This window comes from Leopardus geoffroyi, chromosome A2, assembly GCF_018350155.1.
Source record: "Leopardus geoffroyi isolate Oge1 chromosome A2, O.geoffroyi_Oge1_pat1.0, whole genome shotgun sequence".
NCBI classification, from domain to species: domain Eukaryota; kingdom Metazoa; phylum Chordata; class Mammalia; order Carnivora; family Felidae; genus Leopardus; species Leopardus geoffroyi.
In genome coordinates, this window is record NC_059331.1 from 23,192,523 (window position 1) to 23,218,050 (window position 25,528).

General features: G+C 47.0%; 1 protein-coding gene across 4 annotated transcripts in view; it reads left to right on the plus strand.

Annotated features, from left to right (window-relative positions):
• CACNA2D3 (calcium voltage-gated channel auxiliary subunit alpha2delta 3) overlaps positions 1–25,528 on the plus strand; it is an 866,452-nt gene that overhangs the window by 653,650 nt on the left and 187,274 nt on the right. For 3 of the 4 annotated variants that reach the window (XM_045493219.1, XM_045493218.1, XM_045493221.1), the window contains one exon: positions 1,879–1,953. The exons of the other annotated variant lie outside the window; for it this stretch is intronic. In XM_045493219.1, coding sequence (XP_045349175.1) covers positions 1,879–1,953 — 75 coding nt within the window. The remainder of the gene's footprint in view (positions 1–1,878; positions 1,954–25,528) is intronic. 4 annotated transcript variants of the gene reach the window in all.

A 25,528-nucleotide genomic window follows, 5' to 3' on the forward strand; every position in this document is an offset into this window, starting at 1 on the left:
TCTCCTTTTCCTCTTTCTCCTTTCCCTGCTCCTCATCCCTCCATCCCAACCACCAGTTTGGCCACATGGTTTGACCTTGGCCGTCATGGAACCTGTATTCAGGTAGGGAGGCAGGCGTTAAATAATCAAAGGTCTTGCTTGACGGATGTCTTGATTCCTTACGATCAGCCTCACAAATAATTATTGTAATTTTGATTAATACTATCCGAGAAAAGTAAAGACCATTAAGAGAGCACATACAAGGAGTTCTACCTTCTTCTGAGTATCACCTCTTACAAGCAAACAGAGAACTAAAGTAATGTACGTTAGAAGGCACTGAATGTATTAGTGGACTATAAAATACCACTTGTTTGGTCGAATTTTGAATTTGAATTTCCCATCAAATACCACTTTGCCTTTAAATGGAAAAAGTCAAACTCTCTGAGTCCTTTTTGACCCCTTCAGTCTGTATTACACTGAGACATAATAATGGTAATTAATGCAGTGTTGACTGTGTCTGACATTTTTCCAAGAGACAAGATAAAAGGGACAATATACATCTCAAAGGGTAGGAAATCTCTGGTTTATCTTTCACAGCATAATGAAATATACTTTATCATTAAAGTCTTGTAGAATCTTATTAAGACTTGCTGTGCAAGGTAACTCCAGGAGAAAATGTCTGTTGCCCTTGACTACCACGTGCATATTTGCTTTATGTAATGCAAGGGAAACTTTTAATTGTCGGTGTTAAATTCTCTGAAGTTAATTCCACATCACCTTGACGTTAAGCTAACAAGCAGACAGGGTCATTCCTGGTTTGTAAACTGTGTTGTCTGGATCGTTTAATAGTATCATATTCAAGAATGTGAGCGGCAGAGAATTTGAAAGAAAGGTAACAATGAGTGCTCAGAACTATGAAATAACTTGTCGGAAAAAAAAATAGAGGATATTTTTTCCTCTCTCCTTTCACTGCTCTGGCAAAAGTGGGCTACGTTTTCTTTCTTCAGAGAGAGAGATCAGTATGGGTTTTATGCCAGGGGCCATTTTAATACATGAATGATTTGTAGGTAAGTTTATTGTAGCCAATGGGTGCAGTCAACTGTGTAATAGAAATATTGTCAAAAAGCCGGGATTATTATTTAAATAAGTGCAGTGTTAAATTTGATTACATACTTTTTAAAGCTAATAAAACATTTCATTGCTCTCAAACTATTTCTCATAGTCCCATTTGGTCAGAAAACATAAATTAAGTGAGGCTCTGCATAGAAAATTACCCAGGCTTTGTGTCGATGGAAGCATGCATGGAAAAGCTTGGCAGCCTCGAAATTTAAAGACGAAAGGATGTAAAAGGAGTTGGCAGGCTCCTGGATAGGCTGGTGGGGACACTTTCTCCCTGAAGATTTATGGAAGAGGACTCCCTCGGGGCATGCTCGAGGTGGCCCCATGGGTGTTGACTTGTAGCAAGTCGAGATGTGCATCAGATGGGGCCTCCTCTTTCCTTTCCTTATCAAGAGGCGGAAGACGCCCAGGCTGATAAAACTCTGTTTGCTTCGACAGAGGGTCCTACCAGAAACGTCAGCTACTTTCTGTACAAAAAAAAAAAAAAAAAAAAAAAAGGAGTTATTTTTGTTTTAAATAAATCAAAGTAAGGCCTTTGGATGCCAACATGAGGATATGACATTTTAAATTGTGCTATTTGCTGAGCTTATCCTGTGACAGGTCTTCATTTCTACCAAATGTCAAGGATCAGCGCCTTGCATTCATTTTAATGAAATATTGTGCTGATAAGGGTTATGAATGCCAAGTTTAAGCTGTAAATTACTAAATGCCGGGCTGCTTTATGCTTTGTGAATTCACCAGGGAGCCAGCTAATGAAGGTTTCTTTCTCACTTCTTACAGTTAGGGATTCACGGTTATGCCTTTGCGATCACAAATAATGGATATATCCTGACGCATCCAGAACTCAGACCACTGGTAAGAGAAGTACCTATTTCTGTGTTTCTCCTCTTATGATTTTAAAAGATTTTCTTCACTTCTACAGTGATGACACTTTGCAGTGGTGTTTACCTTAAAAGTTCAATTTATAGCACGGTCTCCTAAAGGTTGTTTTAATAGGTTATAACTAGTTTTTTTTTGACGCATAATACATTAGTAATGTAGGATAAATATATTTATGATCATTCTTTTATATATAAATAAATAAATAAATAAGTGCATTTATTTATTTATTTCACACCTGCTAACACATGGAAAAAGTTTTAACTCTGGACAGCCCAAACCCCATCATAATGGATCCCTTTATATAACAAATGTTCCCTCTCACTCCAGCCAGATGCACTTAATGCACGTTACATTGGACACAACAAATTAGACCCAGGATCTCTAGAAATTCATTACGGTGGGATTTGCCCCCAAATCACATGGCCTAAGCTCAGTGCCTCCTGTGTTGAAGGTATTCAACAATACCTTTTTTGTTTAATTGGAGCAGTTGAGATTTTCTCCCATTCCCCGCCTAAGCCATATCCAGTTGCATTGTTTGGTGACTGGATGTGTGAACCGTTGTTTTCTTTCTGAAGTGAGTGAGGTCCGACCTCATCCAGCACAGCCCATGGTGTCGTTGTCCACCCTAATCCCCGGGGAGAGGCTGCCTGGACCATTGTGTTGAGGAGGAGTCCGAAGGGCAGCCAGGCTCGTCTGGTGGGAGGCCCCAGTCCATTGGCAGTATCCCCTATGGACTCTGGAGGGGCAGTGGCAAAGAGTGTGTTCATTGTCCCTGGACCAGATGCAACGTGATGAAAGGGCAACCCTTTGGGTTTGAGTGTATTTAGCTAATTTTACAAAAGATGTAAAATCATAAAGGGCAATATTGTAAACTCTGCTTTTGAAAGATAAGAAGGTGTAGGTGGTTTTCTCCAGCAACATACACATGCATTTGCTTGCACCCAGCCACTGCACACGTCCTTTTTTTCTTTCATCGTGCTCAGCAGATAGCGGCACTGCCTGCCATGCAAATGTTTGTCAGTGCAGCATCACGGGGATCGGTTTGTTTCTCGCGTGGATCATTGACTGGAAAGAGCTCATATTTGAATGGCATCATCATCCAACTTTGCTCTAATCTCCCTGGTATTAATGGAGTTCTGGCCATATCATGTGGATCCCATATGCATGCTTTAAGATGGGATTTATGGTAATAAGTTCAGTAATTAAATATGATTTCAACAAACTTTTTATCAGAAAAGGATTAACTGGTCAGCTAATTCCAAATGGAACTCAGAATTACTGAAAAGTCTGATTGGGAAACTTACTAATTTAAGGATATTTAAAATATAGCTAAGTCTAAAATGCTTTGCCCGTTACCCATTTCCAAGCCACTCAGGGCTGTCTGTTGGGGTGGTAGGAGTTACGTGTTTGTGGTTGAGTATGGGCTCCTCGTGCTTATTTATTCCAACTGGAGTGGGGCAGAGTCAATAAAACAATCAAACCTGGATCCTCTGCCAATGAATGAATTGGCTTCCTATTTATCAGCTTTCTAAAAAGGGATGAAATGGAACCAGACGTCAGAAGTCACCAAGGTAACTTCTCTCCCTCTGCAGCAATGGCAATGAGCAGCTCCCATAAGCACAGTTGACTCACAATGCCTTCCTGGTCTTTTATATCCCCTGGTCATGCAGCAAACAGTTTGCCTGCAAATAGTACATCTGATGCACTTTCCAGAGCTGTGGCCACTGAGAAGGCAGCCAAAACGCTCTTAGAAACGCAGGGCAACCAGTCAGCACTGATCAGCCCGTGACAGTGCAAATGCTCACAGATACAAATCATTTCTGTTCTTGTCACTGCTGAGACACTGTATTGAATGGTTTCACCAGAAGTGATAGCCAAGGTCAAGTTCCCATAAGCAGGATGGCCCAAGCAAATGCCCCAGCATCTCACTTGTGAAAATCCAAACCAGATGAATGGTTTTGCAACTGATCCATGATGAGAACATAAGGAATGGCCAAGCCATTTATCTATCTCTGACCCTGAGGCCCTGGGATACTTAGAAGAGGTTTGGAGTAATGCCAGCCGTTGAGGATTATCTGAACTCATCCATCTGAATGTGATCGATTAGTGGATGTTGACTCTGCCTCGAGTTTTGCATTTTCTTCCTGGGCAAAAGACGGCAGTGAAGTGGGAGGAACTCAAATTTAGCAACTCTCAGGTTCCCCTTGACTCTTGTGCTGCTACATCCTAGCTGTGTGGTTTGGACTAAGTCACACAGCCTCTCTGAGCTTCATCTTCTCTTGTAATCCTGCCATAACCATAATGTATGTATCACAGCTTTGTTGTCAGAGTAAATGGGATAATGCATGCAAAAGCCTTGGGTGACAAAGCTGGCCCTGGGACATGGTGGGGACAGTGATGGTTATACCCACATCCTATTTATATTATATGGGCTCTATCGATCTGTGCTCAGCTCCTAGAAAGATTGGGAGAATGTGGTGGTGGTGGTGGATGCTTAGGAGGATCTAAAGGACCCTTTTTGATTATTCAGTTGCTTCAGACTGTCATGAGAAACATTGGCGAGGGATCGCGCGCACGCGCGCGCGCACACACACACACACACACACACACACACACACAGACTCTGTTTTCAAGGCCAGCTCCGGAAGGCAGGTAGACAACAATCTTACTATGAGGTTCTCTGTGAGCCCTACCAGGTGAGGAGACTAAAGTTTGTGGTTGTTGTTTGTTTTTAAAGTAGCAGTAAAAATAATGCCAGGAGCTGTGGTAAGTGCAGAATGAGAGCTAAGCTAGCTGGGCATCCGTCTGCATGGATGGGATGCCACTGGCTCTGGCATGAACAAGTGACCTGTCCGTCTCAGTTTTGTTTACCCCAACAAAGGAAGCAGAAAGCTTTCTCCCACCTTCTCTCTAAGCACCAGCCCACTCAGCACGAAGTAGGGACTCTGGACAGAGCCACTGTTCGTTACCACTTATTTTGGGTCCTTCTGAAAAACGTAACTTGTGAGCTTGCCTTGGAAACCTGGTATCTGCACCAGGCCATACATCTGCCCTGCTCAGACTGCTCCTGCATGGCCAAGGACAGCCAGCTGCCAGCAGCCACCCTGGCTAGCTGGGGCAGGGAACAGACTCGTCTCTCCCCAGCCCAGCCACATAATCGAATCCTTATTCATTCTCCGTGATTCTGGCCAAAGCTGCCAGATTAGCACGGTGGGTGTGAGCGTGGGGTTGTGGCCAGCACAGGAGGATGGCACAAGCTCACTTAAAATAACTCCGATTCCCTCTCCATCTGCCACGGGGGCTGTTTCTGCCCCTGTAGCCAGAGGAAAGAAGTGGGTTTCTCTGAAGCACAATACCAATATTTTTCTAATTTGTCCAATAAAATCTTCCCCTTGAACTTAATGCTTGGCTTGATTTTATCCAGTATTTTCTTTAATCTTGTGTGAGTTGGGTGTGAATCATGAAGCGTCTCCAAAAACAGCTCAGATATAGGAGCCTTCACTCAGCAGACTTGCTTTGGTTTAATTGGCAAAACTGCTAAAATAATACTTTTCTGTTGATAACTGGGCTCTCCTTGGTCTTTCTCCAAGTGTTTCTCAGCCACTCTATCCTTGCTACCTTGTGATTTCTGATAGACTGGCATTCACACAACAGATGTTACCTGCTGCCAGGTGTGCTGGGTCCCGTGTGGGAGTGGGGGCTGCTGTGTCTGTCTTCAGGTCCCTCTGGGTGGGGAGTGGGCCAACACCACAGCAAGACGGACTCAAGTTAGACCTTGGGGAATGCTGTTTGAGTAGTTCTTAGACATCTGGAAGTTTTTTTTCTGGATCTTTACCACTCTTTAACATTCAGGTTAAAAATATTTTCAAAGCAGAGTTGCTGTTAGATTTAGTTTTCTTGGGGCACCTGGGTGGGCTCAAATCGGTTGAGCATCTGACTTCGGCGCAGGTCATGATCTCATGGTTTGTGGGTTTATGCCCCTTGTTGGGCTCTGTGCTAACAGCTCAGAGCCTGGAGCCTGCTTCAGATTCTGTGTCTCCCTCTCTCTCTGCCCCTCTCCTGCTCTCTCTCTCTCTCCGTCTCTCTCTTTCAAAAATAAATAAACATTAGATTTAGTTTTCTTGTGCTTTATTTTCCAAATATTTGTGGATTTTTTTTTAATGTGGAACCCTGACTATATCTCTTTTTCTCTTGCCCAACAGGGCATTGAGGGGAATAAAATTGAGAAGGTGCCGCCTTTGACATGACCTGATTTTTGTTGAGATTTTAGCGATCCATCTGCCCCTACATTTTAGACGAAAGGGTCAACTGAGTTGATTTCCTTCCCCAAGGAGGCCTGGAATGTGGACCTGGTCAAACCACCAAAAGAACACAAATAAGGCTCCTTTCCAGCAGCCACAGCACAGGCAGGGCTCCACAGAGAAGCCTGGGGCACGCAAAATTTAGGACTCCTTTCCACGGAGACCATGTTGACATCTGCCAAAAGCTGTGTGCTCTGGGTCTGTGAGCCCAGGAGAAGGGGAAGGATGCTAGAGGGTTTCTATTCTGTAAGAAAATCTGCCAATCGCATCAGCCACTAGGTGTTGTGGTGGGTGGGGCGGGAGGTGGGAATGACGGAGAGAAACCCTCAGCCGTTCCTTCGGTGTTTGCAGGCATCCACTAAGTTTTAGGCCCGAGCAAGCTGCTTAGGGTGGTTACAAACACATGTCCTGCCTCCAGGAACTCAAAAATCTAAAAGGATGGATAAGATTGTATACTCTGGGTGGGTGAGTAACTATAGACACTCCTAGGAAAAAGTGCATTCTTGTGTGTTTGTTATCATTGTTGTTGGGTTTTAGTGGGTTTTTCTAACATTCGTTGATGTCTATTATTGTTCTAGTAAGTGTTCTATATGTGTTAAAGCTTTCAGTCATTAATTAATTTGATAGAAAACTGAGGAGTAGGTGCTGTGGAAAGGCCCAGAGGCTCACAGGGAGGGTGTCTGTGGGGACGATCCTGGGCAGGTGTATAGAGAAGGCAGCCTGGAGTCAGACTGCAGATAACTGTACGTGCCAGGCTGAGGAGCTCCAGTTCTCTGTGGGGAAGGCAGATATCCCCATGTGACAGACAGGAAGCTGAGGCCCCAATGATAAAGTGGTAAGGTGACTAGAAAGTTCCAGAACCAGGAGCCCTAGCCCAGATCAAGTCACATGTGCCGAATTCTGCTCCATTGGTTGGATCTTTAGGAAATGGGAGACAGAGCGGTTGGAAGGTGGCAGTGACCAGGAGGCCACATGGATGAATAACATGTTCATCTTTGGACGATTATAGTTAGAATCTGTCTAGACTAGAACTGTCTAGTAAAAATATAATGCAAGCCACAAACAGAAGCTTCTTATGGAATTTGAAATTTTCCAGTGGCCACATCTAAAAAAAGCAAAAGAGAAACAGGTCAAATTAAGTTTAAGAACATGTTTTAGTCAACCCGATATATCTGAAATCTTATAGTTTCCATAGATAATCCATAAAAAATTATTAAGGTATTATTTTCCATTGTTTTTCATGCTAGTGTTTGAAATCTGATGTGTATTGTGCACTCTCAGAGCATCTCATGTAGACGAGCCACATTTCAGGTGCTCCAGAGCCACGTGTGACTCGAAGCTACCGTATGGGACAGCACAGGTCTGGAGTATGACCAGACATTTTGGTCCCTTCTACACAAAATGGATGGTTGAGGGGCGCCTGGGTGGCGCAGTCGGTTAAGCGTCCGACTTCAGCCAGGTCACGATCTCGCGGTCCGTGAGTTCGAGCCCCGCGTCGGGCTCTGGGCTGATGGCTCAGAGCCTGGAGCCTGTTTCCGATTCTGTGTCTCCCTCTCTCTCTGCCCCTCCCCCGTTCATGCTCTGTCTCTCTCTGTCCCAAAAATAAATAAACGTTGAAAAAAAAAAATTAAAAAAAAAAAAAAAACAACAAAATGGATGGTTGATCCTCCCCTTTCCTGCAGGTGGGTTGGAACAAACTCACTACCACCACCATCTCCCATGGCTCTTCCATCCTGGGGGTCTGTGCAAACAGTGGATGGCCAGTTAGCCCCCTTCCCTGTGGCCTCAGCCCCTCCCTCCCAAGCTACAGAGTGGAAGCAGGGAGCTGTTCAGAACTCAGGAGCATGAGGTTGGTGGCCAGGGCAGATGGGCTCCTGGCTCTGGCCATGCAGCTCTGGCAGTTGCAGCCGCATGAGTTCACTCGTAAGCCATGCAGACTTCCTAAACCGAACTGTGAAGCACAGGCCAGTGGGCGGGGGTTACGAGCCGCATTGGCTGAGCCTGAGTTGTCAGATTTTCTAAATCAGAATACTCAGATGCCCCAACCATTTCTGTTGTTCTGTCACCTTGAAGGAGCCCAAATTGTGCAGATAGCCATGTCATCTTCCCAACCGATGACAGAAGCTTTCCATGCTCTCTGGGATTCAGTGCTGCTGTCCTAGGCACCGGCTGTCCACAGCCCGAGGTCTGTCTGATCTCACCAGCCTTTCCCTTGGGTCACCCCTTGACTGTCCCACTCTCGATGTTGATCCTGCTGCTTTGTTCTTGTGGCCACCTGGGCAGTTCGTTTTTCTTTGTCCTTTTGCCATTGCACAAATAGATGGGCCCTTGCAGAAGGTCATTGAATCCGTGGATCAACATGTGGATGTGCTAATAAGTAGAAACATTCTTGTACTGCAGCCCTTTCCTAAAGAATCAAGTGGACATTCCTACAGGCACATGTAAATATATGTGGAATGCTAAGGAGACGGTGCATATTAAACACCAGTTTAAATAGGAGCTTAAAAGTTGGGGCTAATATTAGAACCCCTGTCCAGATCCACCTGATCTAGCGTGAGCAGTGGACCACGTGAAGAGATTCTGTATCATTCCAAAAAACGTTCATGCGGAGTTCAAATGTGATCTCTCTATCTTTGTGTAGATATTCGGTTATGCAAGAGCTGACTCCCATCCCACACATCTCCTGGTTTTATTGTTGTGGATAATCCTTATACCAGAACACCTCAGTGCATTTTCCTTCATTTCTTCTGCCCAGCCACACCTACTCAGTGCAAATGCTCAGGGTTCTTTTTAGTTCAACGGGTGTGGGTGTGGCCTCCCCACGCCATCCCCCCTCACATGCTGTCGGATCTGGCTCCAAAATGTGCTCCAAGCCCTCCCCCTTCTCTCTGTCTGTACCCCCTGGTCAGGCCACCGTTCGTTCTGTCTCTCCCAGAGGGCTTCTGTCCCCTTTCTGCTCCACTCTGGATACCTGGTTTTGCCCGTCCCCACCGCCTGCTCACTGTGGCATTGTTCACTCTGCATGTCAGGGGCTGCTTTCAGAGACATCAGTCATGGGAGGGCTTCAGATTGGCATGCAGTGTAAAACCCTAACTCCTGGCTGTGACCGCAGCACCCTGCCAGATCTCACTCCACCTCCCCATTCTGCCTGAGCTTGTGTGGCTTCCCACGGTGCTCACCTGTGTTCTGGCCAAACTCTGGCCCTTTTGTCCGTTCCTCCAACACCCCAAGCTCCTTCCTGCTCTGAACCCTTCTTGTTCCCGCTCTTCTCTCTACCTGGAATCTCATCCCAAATACACTCGTGGCTGTTCGGGCTTGTTCTCACCTTCCAGGCTTCATCTAGATGTCACCCCTGCTCCTGGACCAGAGGAGCCACACCCTTCCTTCATCACCTTTCCATCGTGTCTCCTGCTATAGTTTCTTTAGATCACTAATCACTTGTGGGAAAGGTTGATGTGTTCAGCTTTTCCCCTCCTGTCCCTATGGGTTCCTGGGATTTTTCTGCTGCATGGAAAAGATGGTCAGTAACTATTTGTTGAGTCACTTTGATGGTGTTTGAATGATGTTGGTGATTACATGTCTGGGTACCAGTTTCCCACGATCAATGAAAAGTGCAGATACCACATACTCACCCATCAGACATTTCTCGAGTCCTTCCTGCATCAGGCACAGAAATTGAATTACACGTGATTGGTCAGGCCCTCTGCTCTTTCTGTCCTTCCTTCTGCCCTCCTGCTTGCCCGCAAGCTTTCATCAGATGTTCCTAGAGTCAAGCACCGTGCTAGCTAGTAGGGGCCTAGAAATAGGTAAAAGGGTGTCTCTGCCCACAGAAGCTCACTGCACAAAGCAAGAGTTCCCCGACAGTGAGAAAGCCAAGAAGAGCTATGGGCTCACAGTGGGAGTGTCTGCTTTTCTCAAGGAAAGGTGCCCTGAAATGCAGGAGGCCTTCCCAGAGGAGGTGGCGTGCACATCAACTGTATCCACAGTCCACCCGAGGGGACATTTTTACCCCACTCAGCCCAGGACCCCACACCCTCCCCAGGACCGCTGTCCTCAGGCCTGGCCAGACACACGACTTCTCTGGTCTCAGAACCATGCAGTCGCCCGTGAGGGTGTTTGAAGTGGGGGCCTAGCCTAACAAACCTTTCTCCCAAGTGCCGGAATTCCTTCTCAGCCTCCTCGCCCTCCGCTCAGGCAGCAGATGAACTGAAGGAGACTCCCCAGTAGGTGGCGCCCGGGCACCGCCTTGTGCCGGGTCCCCTCGTGGATGGCGTCCCTGCCAGCGGCACATTCTCAGAGCGCAGCCCAGGGACTCCGGCTTCCTGGTCTGAATCTATCCCGTTTCGTTGAAAAGAAAGAATTAAGGGTTGCCTAGTGAGTGTATCTGCTCAGAGGAGTGTGTTCTCTGAGAAAAAACGAACAAGGCTGTGTGACCCCCGTGTAGCAAGCCTGTTTGTTTTGAGATACATCATTTGGCCAGAGGGAAAACAGAGCCCTGCATGGCTTTCCTCTTGATGAAATTGTTGAGGGCACTGTTTGAACTGCCCTGGTCTGGACACTTGAGTGGAAGAAGTGCCGCGAGTGGGGGATGCTTCTACCTGGAGAGAACCTGGGGGTTATGCCAGGTCATGGGGTGCCAGAATTTCTGTGGGCTGGGAGCTGCCCACACACACACGCACAGCTGCAGAGCTGTGCAGACCTCAAGGACTCAACAGGCTCTGGGCCCCCAAGTTCTGTGCTGGGTGTGTGTTTGGACACTCAGGGCGTAGATGGGGTTGAGCAGACAGGGACCTGGTGGTAACAATGCAGCTGTTACTTAGCGGGTCAGGACTCAGGCTCTGGGCCGAGCACTTCCGTGTGTCTTGCCTTCTTAAGTCCTCATACTGCCCCGCATGACGGTGGTACCCATCTCAAAGGGAATAACTGATGCCTAGGTCAAGGACCGTCGGTCAGACAGCAAATTTGGGTCAGTCTTCAGGGGAAAACCAAAGGATGACTATGGACAATGACATGTGCCTGGTCATTTTTCGTAAAATTAATTGCGAAGCAGCGTTATAAGGATCCCTCACAGAATACAAGTTGGGCTGGAGAGCTTCCTGGCACTCCTGCAGACGCTTTCCCCCTTTGCCTCTGCCCTCCGGCCGGCCCCGTACACTGCCCTGAACTGAACTCAGCGGGGGCTCTTTTGCGCTGGGCAGCGGCTGGGGTTTGGCTCCTGGGGGGCACCCACTAGAGGTAGAGACAGGCGGGTGGGGTCGGAGTGCACATTCAGCCCTGTGGCCCCGGGACTGGCCGCACCCAATCTAAAGTCACATTTGCCTCCCTGTCTCTGTGGCTTTCTCTCTCAGGACGGGAACAGTGCCCTTTCCTCCGTCCCTTCAGGAAGAGTGGGAGAAGGGTCCCCGCTACTGCTGGCTTCGGGGGACTGCATCATTTCTTCTAGCTTCCCACACCCTGCCCACACCGTTACAATAGCCTCTTTATTAAACCTTCCTTAATTAGCCAGCGTGACTATGCCATGTGCTTCCTGCTGGGGCCCCACTGATACAAAGGTAAGGGTAGACTGAAGGTTTGTTTTTCTTCAGTCTTTACTCTGCCAAAGAAGGAAGAGAGAAGGAAGAAGGAAGGTTGGAAGGAGGAGGAAAAAGAAGAACAAGAGACTCTGTCAGTTCCTTGTTTATTCATTCATTCATATTCATTTATGTATTTATCTCTCAATGCAGTGGGAGCAAAGAGCTTCCCTACACCTTCTGGTAAATTTCCCTTTTACCCAAGTGATTAAGAATTGGTATCTGGTGGGGCTCCTGGGTGCCTCAGTCGGTGAAGCATCCGACTTTGGCTCAGGTCATGATCTCAGGATCCGTGAGTTCGAGCCCCGCATTGGGCTCTGTGCTGACAGCTCAGAGCCTGGAGCCTGCTTTAGAATCTGTGTCTCTCTCCCTCTCTGCCCCTCCCCCACTCTCTCTCTGTCTCTCTCTCTCTCTCAAAAATAAATGTTAAGGGGCGCCTGGGTGGCGCAGTCGGTTAAGCGTCCGACTTCAACCAGGTCACGATCTCGCGGTCCGCGAGTTTGAGCCCCGCGTCGGGCTCTGGGCTGATGGCTCAGAGCCTGGAGCCTGTTTCCGATTCTGTGTCTCCCTCTCTCTCTGCCCCTCCCCCGTTCATGCTCTGTCTCTCTCTGTCCCAAAAATAAATAAACGTTGAAAAATAAATAAATAAATAAATAAATAAATAAATAAATAAATAAATGTTAAAAAAAAATCAGAAAAAAGAAAAAGAATGGGTATCTGTTGCTTACAGCAACAGCAGCCTAGCTGCTACAGCAGTGAAATCCCCAAGTCTGGGAGCCTCTGCTGGGTGTGGCCTGGCCTCAGCTCTCAGGGAACCCACAGTGTGCACCCCTGCCCCCCCCCCACCACCCCCAAAGAGGTCTCTCCCTGTCCAACCAGGCTTCTTGCATAGGCCTTTGAGTTTGGTCTCAGCACTACATTATAGAAATATCTGGACACATCTGCCCCTCGCTGCATCTGCACGGCCAGCAACCTGAATGCTGATCACATTGTGTTTTGTTCACCCTTGTATATGCACGGCCCCGTGAGGTACCTCGCAGAAGAGATGCAATGGTAAATAAGTGGGGAGAGAAGACTCACATCTAGGAAACTGATGACACACTATATTATTAGGCACCAGGGTGAAAATACTGACAAGAAGTGGAATTTATAAAAGGACTTGGTGTCTAGCTGTGGGAGGGAAGGGGTGGCTGGAAAAGGCTGTGGGGAGCCGGTTTGCAGCCTATAAGCCCGAGGTCACAGTCTGTGATCCAGTCCAGCACAGCTGGGAGCAGCAAAGGGCCCTTAGACACCAGATGCATAACAAGCTCATTCTTGCACTGCTGGAGTGGTGAATCTTTCCTCCCGCCCTCCCCCGCTCTTCCCACCCTCCTCCTCCCTCCTCCTTTCCTCTCTCTCTGGGTCCTTCCCTTCCTTCCTTTCTTCTCTCTTTTCTTTTCCTCCCTCCCTCCCTGCCCTCTCTTCTTCCCCCACCTCCTTTCCCTCTCTCCCCCCTCCCTCCCAGTCCTCCTTCATCTGGCCTGTATTCATTGGACGCTACTCCTGGGCCAGGCACTCTATTAGAGGCTGGGGATCTAGTGATAAAATGAGACAGACGTAATTCCCCTTCATTACCCATTTACAATCTCATGGACATTTTTTAAAGTTCTTAAGTAAACAAATAAATAAAAAGTACTACACATTTCGGATAAACTCTCCGAAAGAAACAAGGATCTGAGAAAACAGAAAGTAGGGAGAGGCACCTCCCTTGGTTGGATGGTCGGGGAGAGCCCTTCCTGGGAATGGCTTGTTACACTGAGCCCCTGAGGGAGGAAAGAATCACTGTGCAGAGATGTTGGAGGCTCTTTCAGGCTGAGGGAAGAGTGTCAGCAAAGACCCTGAGGTGTGGCGTGTTGAGTGTGTCGGAGTCTGGAATCTTTGGGTGGATTTAGGACAGACTTCCAAAGCACAAGGGGGAGTGACTGGGTCACTGGGGAGTGATAGGGTCCTACTTGGGAAGAAGCTCAGTGAAGCACTTGCCTTTAATACTCTGCTCATGTCCCCTCAGTTACTGCCATGTCCACACATGCCAGCCTGGCGTCCTGCTGCCAGCACCTGGCTGAAGACTTCCTCTGGCTTTCGGAGTGCACTCCTCTGAGGCAGCAAGCCAGATGTGCCAGGGAGTTAGCATACCCCCCACCAGAGACTGGTGAGCACCCCCCCTCCCCCCGCCCCTCACAGGTGGGCTCTCTCGAGAAGGCTCTTCAACAGCAGCTCCCGGAGCCTGGCCATGGGATTCGGCTCTGGGTGCCCACAGTGCTCACGTGCTCGATGATGTGCCTTGTGTTGGCCACCTGCCCGTCTCTGTCTCTGGGTCACTTTGCCGCATCCCTACAGGTATTTCCTGAGAACTCCTCCCAAGTAAAAAACCTTGCCCTTGAATCCAGGGCTCTGGGACCGCTTCAGAGAGAACTCAAGCCAGGATACCAGTGGACTGCTATTTCTTGGGAAAAATTGATTTTCTGTAGACTAGAGCTTCGAATGCAGTTTTGCGTGTGCCCCCATGGCCTTTTGCATTAACACGATGCCATCAGACACGTTTTCCATTATATTTCGGGCTCCTGCACATGAATTCACATCACACCAGCTTACTTGGAGAATCCACATTTGTGCTTAGAAGTACCAGGGAGCCTTGGCTTTGTGCTATTACTAATCAAGGGTAGGCGAAAGGAATTTGGTTTAGAGATAACATTCTCAGCTGCTTTATTGTTTGGCAAAAGGATTTGATGAGGACAAAGCCTTTCTTTACACTGGACACACTCTGACCTTTGTTTTACTAGATTAATTTCATATCTAGAATGCCCCATCTTGGATGATGAATTAGCAATAAAAAGCTCATCAAAATGTAATTACATGCAATGTGTTGAATAATGATCTCTTAAAAATTCCTATAGATTTGTCTGCACCTCCTTCCCCTCGTGGGGGAAATGAGCCTCAGCTGCTAGCTACTAGCCCCTCGCTCAGGAATGCAAACCCTAGCCATATTGTGAGTCTGAGATGGGAGAGCTGGCTTCTATCATTACCCAGTGTCATCAATTGATCAATTGCTTTTCTGCATGTGATGCACATCTTTATATAATTTAAAGGACCATCTCAACGGGGGTAGGAATACACAGGAAGTGGAAGCTCAAGGCAGAGTGAAGCCCTCACCTCCTCCGTCTGCAGCAGCCTGTTGCCGGGAGGGAGTTATTAATTAAAATGTTAACTGCCCAGACAATAGCAGGCAGACCAGCATGGAGAGCGCCTCAAAGCAAGCATTAAAGCTTTCATAACTGTAAATTCCCGGAAAGTTTGCTCCTCCTTAAAATAGGAAAACAGAACCATCTGTATCTCAGAGGAGCCTTAACTGAGCTGTTTGAGTGTTGTTAGGCTTTTCCCAAGGAGCCCGGCTGGTTTCTCTCCAGAGGGCTGGACTTGGACAGGGAGAAAGCCTAGCCTTATTCCCTGCTCTTCGAGGAGTCCCTTAAATCCTACAGCTGGGCCGACAGCAGAATATTCAAATGATTCCAACGGTGAAAATACCCACACTCATTTGAATAACTGAAGAATTCAATCATTTGAATGCCAATGATTATTCCTCCCAGAGTTTACATTTTAGAAAGACACTGCATCTGAATCCCCATGAGAGCATTAAATTGCTATCTAATTAGCAGTCCCAAATTATATATATTTAAAAGATAATTAAAGGTTTGAAGGCTGTTGGAATAACTGGTTATACATTTAAATGAATCACAAGAAATTTGTTAGTAATGTGCGGAGTTTTCTTTTATTTCTTACTTCCCTCTTTGAAGTTCAGTAGACCCAACCTCTCGGGGTTAAGTTTGGTAGCGGTAAGATAAAGGCAGATGGTTTTAATTATTGCAGCTCCAACCTCCAAATAATTATAAGCAGCTGTCATTTTTACATGATCTTAAATGATAAGACCCAAAGAATGCAAATAAAACAGTTGACACCATGGGCTTTTGGGCACCATAATTTAATAATGCCCACCACCGCTGGACTGACCATCGCACATCATTGTATCTCTGAACACACTTCCGGGGTGCCACTTCCACATCCTTTGTGGGTGTTTGCAGGGTGAGGGGGAACACTAATACAGTTGGGCAAGAAAGTAGTTTGGCCAAGCCAGGTAGGGCTCTTGCTTCAAACCCTTCTCAACCTCACTGCCCCTTTCTCCTTGGGATGGGATCTACCCCTGTTGTTGCCCCAGTGAGCCCCCCAGTAGATGATGGCATAGTAGAATGGCACCCAATAGTTGGAATTTCTTTAGCCCATAGCTGGGACTTTCACAAGGTTGGGTACTCATGCAGCTTGCCAGAGCCAGAAATCCCAAATGAGTGGCTAGCCTGCCAGCCTCAACCCAGGAAGCTCTGGGTTCAGGTTTGAAATGTGAGGCTTTCTGTGCCTGTCTCTCCTCTCAGAAGGGCAGAGACCCCCTGAGGAGCAAGTCAAGGAGACACTGGCCATTTCCACTTACCGTAGCCACAGAGGCTTCCCCCATTTGGACCCCGTGACTAGAAAACCAAAGTCTGACTGACAGAGGCACACAGTTCACCCTAGGCAGGCCTGCGGGTGTACTTTGCCAGAGTCAAGTCTAGAACATCATCTAGAGGGAAGACACACACACTGAGTACTCCAAATCAAATCAAAAACCCAAGGAGCCAAATGCTTGATTCTCACCAAAAGTCTCACCTGGAGTTTCTAAAGTTCTATCTGCATTCCAGGAGGAGGGTTTGGGAGTAAGTGGGGCAGGTGCAAGCATTTACCTGACTCCCTAGTACTGGGGCAGGCTTGAGAGTCATACAGCTGGGATGCTCCTTCCATGGAGGCCATTGCATCCAGGTTCAAACACAAATATGAACAGTACATTCATATATATTTAATGGAAAGATTCCTTTGAGTGTTAATAATTTGTTTGAAGCTCAGCTCTGCTCCGTGTAGAATGGCAGGGAGCTGGTTGATTGTGATCTCAGGTCACCTTGCCATCATCGTCCTTCTGTTGTGCTGTCACAGGACACATCTCAGGCAGGCACCAGACAGCAGCCTCAGGTACATGTTTGTCCGTGGGGCAGAGCCGTCTCTGAGGCGAGGGTCAGCCTCAGCCTCATCTGCCAGCTGTGTGGCCTTGGACAAGTTGCTCAACCTCCCTGGCCTCCGTTTTCCTGTGACACAAAATGAGTACAAAAATAGTGCCTACTATCTGAGAGTGTTTTGAGGATTAAATGAGTTCATGTTCACAAAAGGTCTAGAACTGGCCAGACACGTACTGTGGGTTCTACATGTGTTCATTAAGTATATTCGCTTATATTCACATCCTAATTTGTTCATTGACTCTCTTCATCATTCAAATATTCAAATATTCATGGTGAATCTCTTCTGCCAGGCACTCTCCTGGGCATTGCAGGTTCAATCTTGAATGAGAAATAGCCTCTTTCCTGGAGACCTTGGGACCTAGTTGGGGAGATGTGATAGGTGTGGACAGAGAGACCACAGGAGGCTCAGGAGAACACAGGAAGGACTTGAACCAACTCTGCACTAGACTTCCCAGATGAGCTGATGTCTCTGTCAAGTCCTGAGGAGCCACTGGATGTTGAGTTGGGGTGAAGGCTGTTGGAAACAGAGTGGTTGATACAGAGCCTGGAGGCAAGGATGATAATGACACAGCAGTCAGCTCAGTCTAGCTGGGGAGTCATAGAGAGACAGGCAAGAAGTACAGAGAGAGAGAGGTCAGAGCAGCAAACAGAGACAGAGTGATGGGGACTGTGGCACTCCCGCACATTGGACATCATCCTAGAGGGCATGGGGAGCCATGAGGATTCTGGGCCAAGTGGTGATTTGGGTTGCAGAAGAATCTTCCCTTCTGGCATCTGGACCCTGGAGCATGGACTAGAGAGGTAAATTCCATGCAGAAAGGCTTAGAAGACACTCACCTTCATCAAGGTGGGTGGGTATCATGGTGGTTGAAACTTGATGGCAAGAGGGATGGAGAGACATGACTCTATTTCAAAAGACAAGGAAAAGATAGAAGCAATGCATATGGCAGTTTGATGAGCCCTGGTTGCTTTGCCTGGCCCACTGGCCTCTTTCTCTGATTCTACTTGCCTTTTTAGCTTCTGCCCACATCTCCATGATCACAGACAAGTGTAAGACTCAGAGGACTGAGTCAGCCTTGCGGGGGACCTTTGGTTTTCCTATGAGTCACGAGTGACATCAGAAGTCCCTTGGGCTTATTCAGATCAACATGCATCCAGAATTAAAAAAAAAAAAAAAAAAAAAAGACTGTATATCAGAATCATCTGCAAAGAAAAAATCAAGCCTAAACATTTTGCTGGGTCACCAATCTAGTGGGATATGGATGGATCAGTGATGGATGAGAACCTGTTCAGTCTGGTGATGAGAATGTGGCTAGGAGCAGAGAGCAGATGGGTTGAAAAGATGGCCATGTGCATGTTTATACCACAAAAACTCTTCTGTCCTCAGGGAGGCGCAAACAAGGGCCACCCCAGGGGAAAAGGGAGACAGACTCTAGCTGAAGGATCAGAGAAACTTCCATGGAAGATGTGGGCACAGAGGTGGATCCCTTTATGTCTTCTCCTCCTTCACAAGTATCTTTAAAACTTTTAGCAGAAAAAGAGAAAACTATCACGCCACACAGCCCTCTAATAAAATCATATACACACACACGTTTGGTGAAGGCTCAGCTATCTGATGTAGGTTGATATCATCACAGGCATAAACCAGAGTCAAGGGTAATGGTAGCTGGCTTGCAAGAAAGGACTCCTTTCCCTAGTTTCTTCCTTCCTCCATTTCCTTCACTTGCAAATCATTGCCAGCTTCCTGCACTTCATGCCAGTTAGCACAGAAACCTTAACATTGAGAGAGGCCTCTCTGTTCCAAACATCATCCCTCCAAGTGGAGCCAATGGGACTGGAATATTTCTCCCAGGGACTGAGCCAGGAGAGGTGATGGGAACAGGGGTGACAGGCAAGGAAGGCCCATGTCCCTCACCACAGGCAGAAACCCCGCAGCAGAGAGCTCTCTCTGTGTGAATGGGCAGCTGCAGCACCTCTGGAAGGCAAATGTGCCACAGTTTTGTGGCCCTGTTGGTTGAGGCTGGTTTTTTATTTCACTTGGGTGAATAAGAAAATGCATCGTCGGGGCGCCTGGGTGGCGCAGTCAGTTAAGCATCCGACTTCAGCCAGGTCACGATCTCGCGGTCCGTGAGTTCGAGCCCCGCATCAGGCTCTGGGCTGATGGCTCAGAGCCTGGAGCCTGTTTCCGATTCTGTGTCTCCCTCTCTCTCTGCCCCTCCCCCGTTCATGCTCTGTCTCTCTCTGTCCCAAAAATAAATAAACGTTGAAAAAAAAAATAATTAAAAAAAAAAAAAAAAAAAGAAAATGCATCGTCTCTGCAGTTTTTGGTGCCCAATTATAGTACATGTTCAAAACAGTCTGACACGTTTCAATACCCAAGGGTATTTTGCTGCAGTTAAGTGCTCAGGGGAATAATGCCAAATAAAGTTCTGTAAATGCATAAAAAATTGTTTGCTTGTCAACTGTCACAGACATACTTTCAAATTATAGAGGTCCTCTTGTTATCCTAGATAGTATTTCCTAACGACCCAGCTATTTGAAAGCTTTATATGAAATCAGCTTTGGAATATGGCATTGTCTGTGCTCGAGAACTCGGAGCAACTCTGTTTGGAGCAACTCTGTTTGGGCATTCATTCTGAAGGTGGTCCTGCATCTAACCTTTGCCCAGAAGACTGTAGTGTGGGTTTTGGTCCAGAGTGTTCTAACCAATCAGTGGGGCGGTCTTCCAGGTACCCACACTCACCTTTCCTCTGCAGGTAGCGTCGTGGTCTTTCTTCTGTGCTCAGGGCTGGTGTTTTCTTAGCAAGAGCCCTTCACCTGACTCAGACGCCTGCAGACAGCTCCCCTCTATCTGGGTCAGAGTCCCCGCTTCCCAGTCCCTGTGCTGGCACCAAATCTCCTCCTGCCCCAACTACTCAGCACGATTTTCATTTTCATGACTCGCTTGCTATTACAAGGCAGACTGGCTTTCTGAGAATGGGAATTTAGATCCAGCCGCCATGTATCAGCCACACCGAAGCCTACAAAACCGCTGGTGGAGTGAGGCCACTTCCTCCCCACACACCATGGGGGTGACTCACCACGACTCAGAGGACACTGATTAAGATAAAGGTCATTGGGGTTTTCAAAGCAGCCTGTTAATTGTTGTTTTTTAAAAAAATACCAAGGCTGTTTTAGTTTTACAGCGATCAAAAGGATTTTGTAATCACACTAGGAGAGCACGTAGAACTTTTCATCTTTGAGACACTTAAAAACATTAATTAATAAGAGCAGGGTACCTGGTAGAAAAAGGAAAAGGCTTGTTGTCTCGACATGCCCTGCTGCCTCTCTCCCACCTTCCGGCTGCTTTTGGACACGCCCTCCCTGCTTCCCTCCAGTGTGTCTGGGCTTCTCGTCTACCCATGAACACGGAGGATTTCATCCCTACGTACAAACTCCTTGGTATTTGTCCCCTGGCATGTCTATGTCATCCGGTCATCAAACTTATCTAGAAAGGTCTGAGCCGCATGGGGTGGTGCAACCAAAGGGCCAGCACCATTTTGAGGGAAATCCTAGATACCATGGTACCATCAGATGCTACAAGGCTTCTCTGAGGCTCTGAGTCAGTGTTGGCTATTGGGCCTTGTATTGTGTGCACCGGGCATGTGCCATGATCCTGGTTCCATGCACTCAGTATATCGTAGTTGTTCTCAATCTAAAACTGAATCGGTGTACCCCTGGCCGCGAAGGCCAGTTTCAGGGTAGCCTGAATGAGTTGGCGTCCAGTGGAGGCACAAGGGACTGGTGGGATTTGGCTTCCGGCATGGTTCTGCACCCATTAATATGCCTACTGCGTCCTGTGGGTGGTCGCCATCTGAGCCGAGACACCCTCAAGGGAGGCCTAGTGCAAAATGTGGTGAAGACCCGAGGCTGGGCAACCAGGCAAAGATGGGGTGGAATCCCAGTTCCACTGCCAGTTAGCCATGCCACCACGTGGCCTGCATCCCTGGGCTCTGCGTTTGTGCGTCTGTGAAGTGGTTATCCTTCCATGGAGATAGGCACACCATTTAGCACGGCTCCTGGAAGAAGGGCATTCACTCTTCCTGAGGAATGCTAGGAGGTGAGGGGGAAGGTAGCCGTCAGAAAACATTTGCTTTTTTTTTTCTTTTTTGCTAAAGGCAGTCACTTGGAAAGCAGAACAGATTGGTTGCTACATTTTATGAATTCCTTGTTGGAGAAACAATGAACTTAGAAGACTGAAAGCTGTAACTACTTCAAAGTACTTTCCCTTTGGAACAGATAGCAGAATGGTGGGTGGGGATCCCTGCATGGCCTGTATCGTGATAGTGAACACAATTTTTTTTTTTTTCAATTCCTTTGCTTTTCAGTATTTTCCAAATTTTCTACAGTGAGCAGTTGTTACATGGATAATCAAGGGAGAGAGAGAAAAAAACAAAACAAAACACCTTAAAAAACAGCCAAAGCTTAAACCATTTGGATTGTAGACAGGAGTCACTGGTACTCTGTTTCCACTGAGACTCCCATTCCCTTGGGCCACCTCCTCTAAGGCTATGTGCCATGGCAACCGGAGACCTTGTGTTTGAGACCCTTGCTTTGACCTTGAGAAGAATGGACCACGATGTCAGGTTGAACTGCCTCTTTTTAAAAGGACCGTACTATTCAGAAACCTTTGATCCCATGAGCATACTTTCCAGGGCTGAGGCAGGTGCTGCCACATCTCAGGTGTCAGTAATGACCTTGGCAGTTATTGGTGTTTGCCGAGTAGGCATTTCTTGAGACTGTTTGTCAAGACATACCCCTACTCAACCATGGGTGTACCCATTTGCTTCTCATCCCAGCCCCGTGAGCTGAATGTTATTACCTGCATCCTACAGATGAGCAACGTGGGTTCAGAGAAACGCACACCGGCCCTGGAGCACACAGTGTGTGTGTGACTCGAACCGGAGGCTGACTCTAGGGCCCTGCTCTCTGCTGCTCTTCTGACCACCCTGATTGATGAGCAATGAACCACCGTCTACAACCTGAGTGCAGGAAATGACCGTTCTCAGACAGCTTCTCCATGCTTTCCCCAGGCTCACCTGGGCCTGGCTCAGGACCTGATAAATGTTCAGTATCCAACAGTATTTTGGGGTATGTGGGTGTGTAAATGAGCAAATAAGGGAACGAATGGCTGAGGGAGTGAAGGAATGACATGCCTGGTGGCCATCAGGCCCTGCTGTCTTGTGCATGGAGGAGAGAAGATGTGCCTCCTTTCCTTCTCCTTGAAAGGACTACTTCGGCCTCTCAGACAAGAGGAGACGCGGGCCTCGGAGGAGATGGCGAAGGTGTTCACCAGCTGAGGACCGTGCTTTCCTTGGGAGAGAACATCTGCCCAGACAATGGCTGGCTCCCTGCCCTTGGCCACACCCCTGCACCAGATGGCATTAGCTTTGGGCAAGGTTTCTTCCTCTCCAGTTGTGGGCCTCCCACCCCATCTCCTTCCTTCCTGTTGGCAGTGTGGAGCAGCACGTACAATTTATCAATTATTAGCATACACAATATTTGTTTCGCAGAGGCTGTGTGGATGTGTGTAGCTGATCTCCTCTGGCCCTTCCCCCCCTCCCCCACAACACACACACACAGAAAAAAAAAGCAAAGGCATTTTTTTTTTTTCAAACTCACATGAACATGGCCATCACCTCAGCCCATCCCGTTATGCTTCCAAAGTCCATCTCTAGATAACCCACGAGAACACTCAGGAGCAGCCAGTTAACCCCCACCTGTCAGGTTCAGGCACATAAGGCAGCTCCTGTATGGCTCCAGCTTGCCCCTCAGATGGGTGCCCATCTTGTCCCATCCTCCTAGGCCACGGGCTGGTTTGTGTGTTCACCACATCTGGCCTTTATTTGAAACTCCACCTCAAAGTATTTCATAGCACAGAATATCTTTCCTTATTAAATTCTCCCCCACATATTTTTTTCATAAAACAGGCACCAAAAACTACAAACCTACCCGTGGCTCTCAAAGTATCTGTTTATAAACCTTTGGAAACCGTTCGCAATTCGTTAATCACATTTTCAAAGGAAGTTACAGTTTATAGATACACTAACAAATGCCATATCCGATGCCTCAGCCCCAGTAACGAGATCCTCACGCAGGGAAGCAGGGAGTGGGGCTGGTGGATCCGGGATGTGTCACAGGCTGAATCCCACAGGATAGGGGAGATCTGGCCTGGGAGTCAGATTTACTTCTCGTTCTGTCACTCTTACACTGTGGCCTCCCATGTGTCCTCTCGGGGAGAAAGTAGGGGATCAGCCATGCTCAAACACAGTAGTCTATCTTGATTAACAGTGAGGTATTTTGCAAATCACATGTTCCTAAAGAACCGTTAGGAACACTTCACTTAAAATGTACTTTAAAAGTGGTTCATTTACAAGGAAAATAATAAAGGCATTAAATATGTACAAATCACAACTCCAGTGACTACTTAAGTTTGAAACCCAAACCAGCTTTAAAACAACATCTTTAGAAAGGGAAGGGGGTAATGTGGAGAGAATGTGTTGGTACCTGAAACATCTAAGGGCATAAAGATTTCAGTCACAGCTTGATCCAGGCACACATGCCATGTTTTCAGGACTCTCTTCCTGTCTCTTCTCTGCTTTCTCTGCACTGGCTTCATTCTCAGGAAGGCTCTCTCCAAGCAGAAGCAGAGATGTTTATGAGGAGCTCAAATTCACGTCCTACCACCTTAATGATGCTAGTGGATGCACAGCTCTTTTATCCGGATAAATCCAAGAAAGCATCCCAGATTGGGTCTAATCTGGGTTGGCATGAGTTATATACCCAGCTCTGAACCAATCTCTGTGTCCTGGAGAGATGTGGGTCTCCTTACATGCTCAGGTCACTTGCCCACCTCTGAACCAGGATGGTCTTGCTTTCCCAAGAACTATCTTTATGGAGCATAGGGCCCAAGGTCTTCCCCTGGAAGAAAGCAAGGTGATTGCCCTGGAAAATGTGAGGGATGGGTGGGGGCAGTGCACAGCACAGGTGTCTTCCTCGTGGAAGTCTAATCTCTAGCCTTCCAATGTGCTTTCTAAATGGGAGAAAAAATAAACGTGGATCTAGGGTCATTATGCTTGAGTTTACTTACCACCCTCAATCTGTTTTGTCTTATGCAACAGCCACTGACTTTTCCTTCTCTCGCTCAGAGTAATCACTCTGCTACATTACTGCTTGATCTCTAATGGGAGACCATTAACAAAGACCCAAATGGGAAGTCTTTCAGACTGGTTTCACATACCTGGTTAAGCAGACATTGTGGTGGGGCATTCCTTTTTTTTTCTTTTCTTTTTCCTTCTTTTTTTTTTCTTTTATTTTTTCCCTCTTTTTTTCTTTTTTAGTGTTTATTGATTTTTGAGAGAGGAGAGAGTCATTCCTAAAATGGAGTTCCAGAGCAAGTATCCCCAGTCCTGCCTGTTTCCTTCAATGAAACTAACTTATTTAGACTCACTGGCTTGTGGACCAATACACTGGGAGTGCTTCTTCACCTCACGCTCTAAACTCTCCAGGTTCTCTGAATATCAAAAGTGCAATGTACTGAATTTCTTGAGTGTTTGACAGCTGGGAGTGGTCAGAAGGCCAGGCTTCTCTAAGCATTAGAAAACTGCCAAATACCATCTAAAAGGACTTGGGTTCTTTAGCACAGGTATGGATTTTTCTGCTGCGAGAGTCTCAAGTCCCAGCTGGGGTATATAGTATGCAAGTCTTGGTGCTTAAGATACACACCAGGAGGAGGTGCATGACTGTAACTCTCTGATACAACCATCTTCAACAAACACCTCCTTCCTGCCTATGGTTTGCAGAGCAGAATCACTGACTGGGTCTCCTTCATTTCAAGGAAATGACGTAGAAGCCAACTATATACAACGAGACCCATGATCTTGTTGGCCAAGATGATGGGCCTCAGGAATCATGCTAGCATATTAAGGATTTATTCTGTGCCAGAAATGTGTTTGTCAATTTATACACACTATCTAGTTCATTCTCTCAATCTACCGTTGCCACAGAGGTACTATTGTTTCTCTTATTTTGCAAGTGAGAAAAGGGGAACATGAAGCCACTGGGCCCCTTGTGCAAGATCATGTGCCCAGTAAATGGCAGAAACACTTTGTCTAACAAAAGACAAGTGGATGCTTTTGGTGCTCAGGACCTCGGCAGTCTTCCTGAGTTTCTTTAGGAGTGGCTGAAATAATATGATGCTCAGACACGAAAATTTGGTCGGGGGCTGGTGGTGAGTGGGGATGTCCTGCACACTCTGGTTATATCATGTTATCTAATGTGTCATGGAATTTGTTAGTGAACTTATGATGGGCTCTTTTCCAATATGCATGGTGGGCAATACATTGACCTTCGGGGGGGCGGAGCAGAATTAAGAGTGATGAACTGCAAGCGAGTCCTTGGAAAAGAAAGAAAGGCTATTTAGCTGGCTTTATTTATATCCTTAGTACCTGGTCCTTACTAGGGGTCCAATAAATGTATTTGAGTAAATAAATAAAGGAGAATTTTG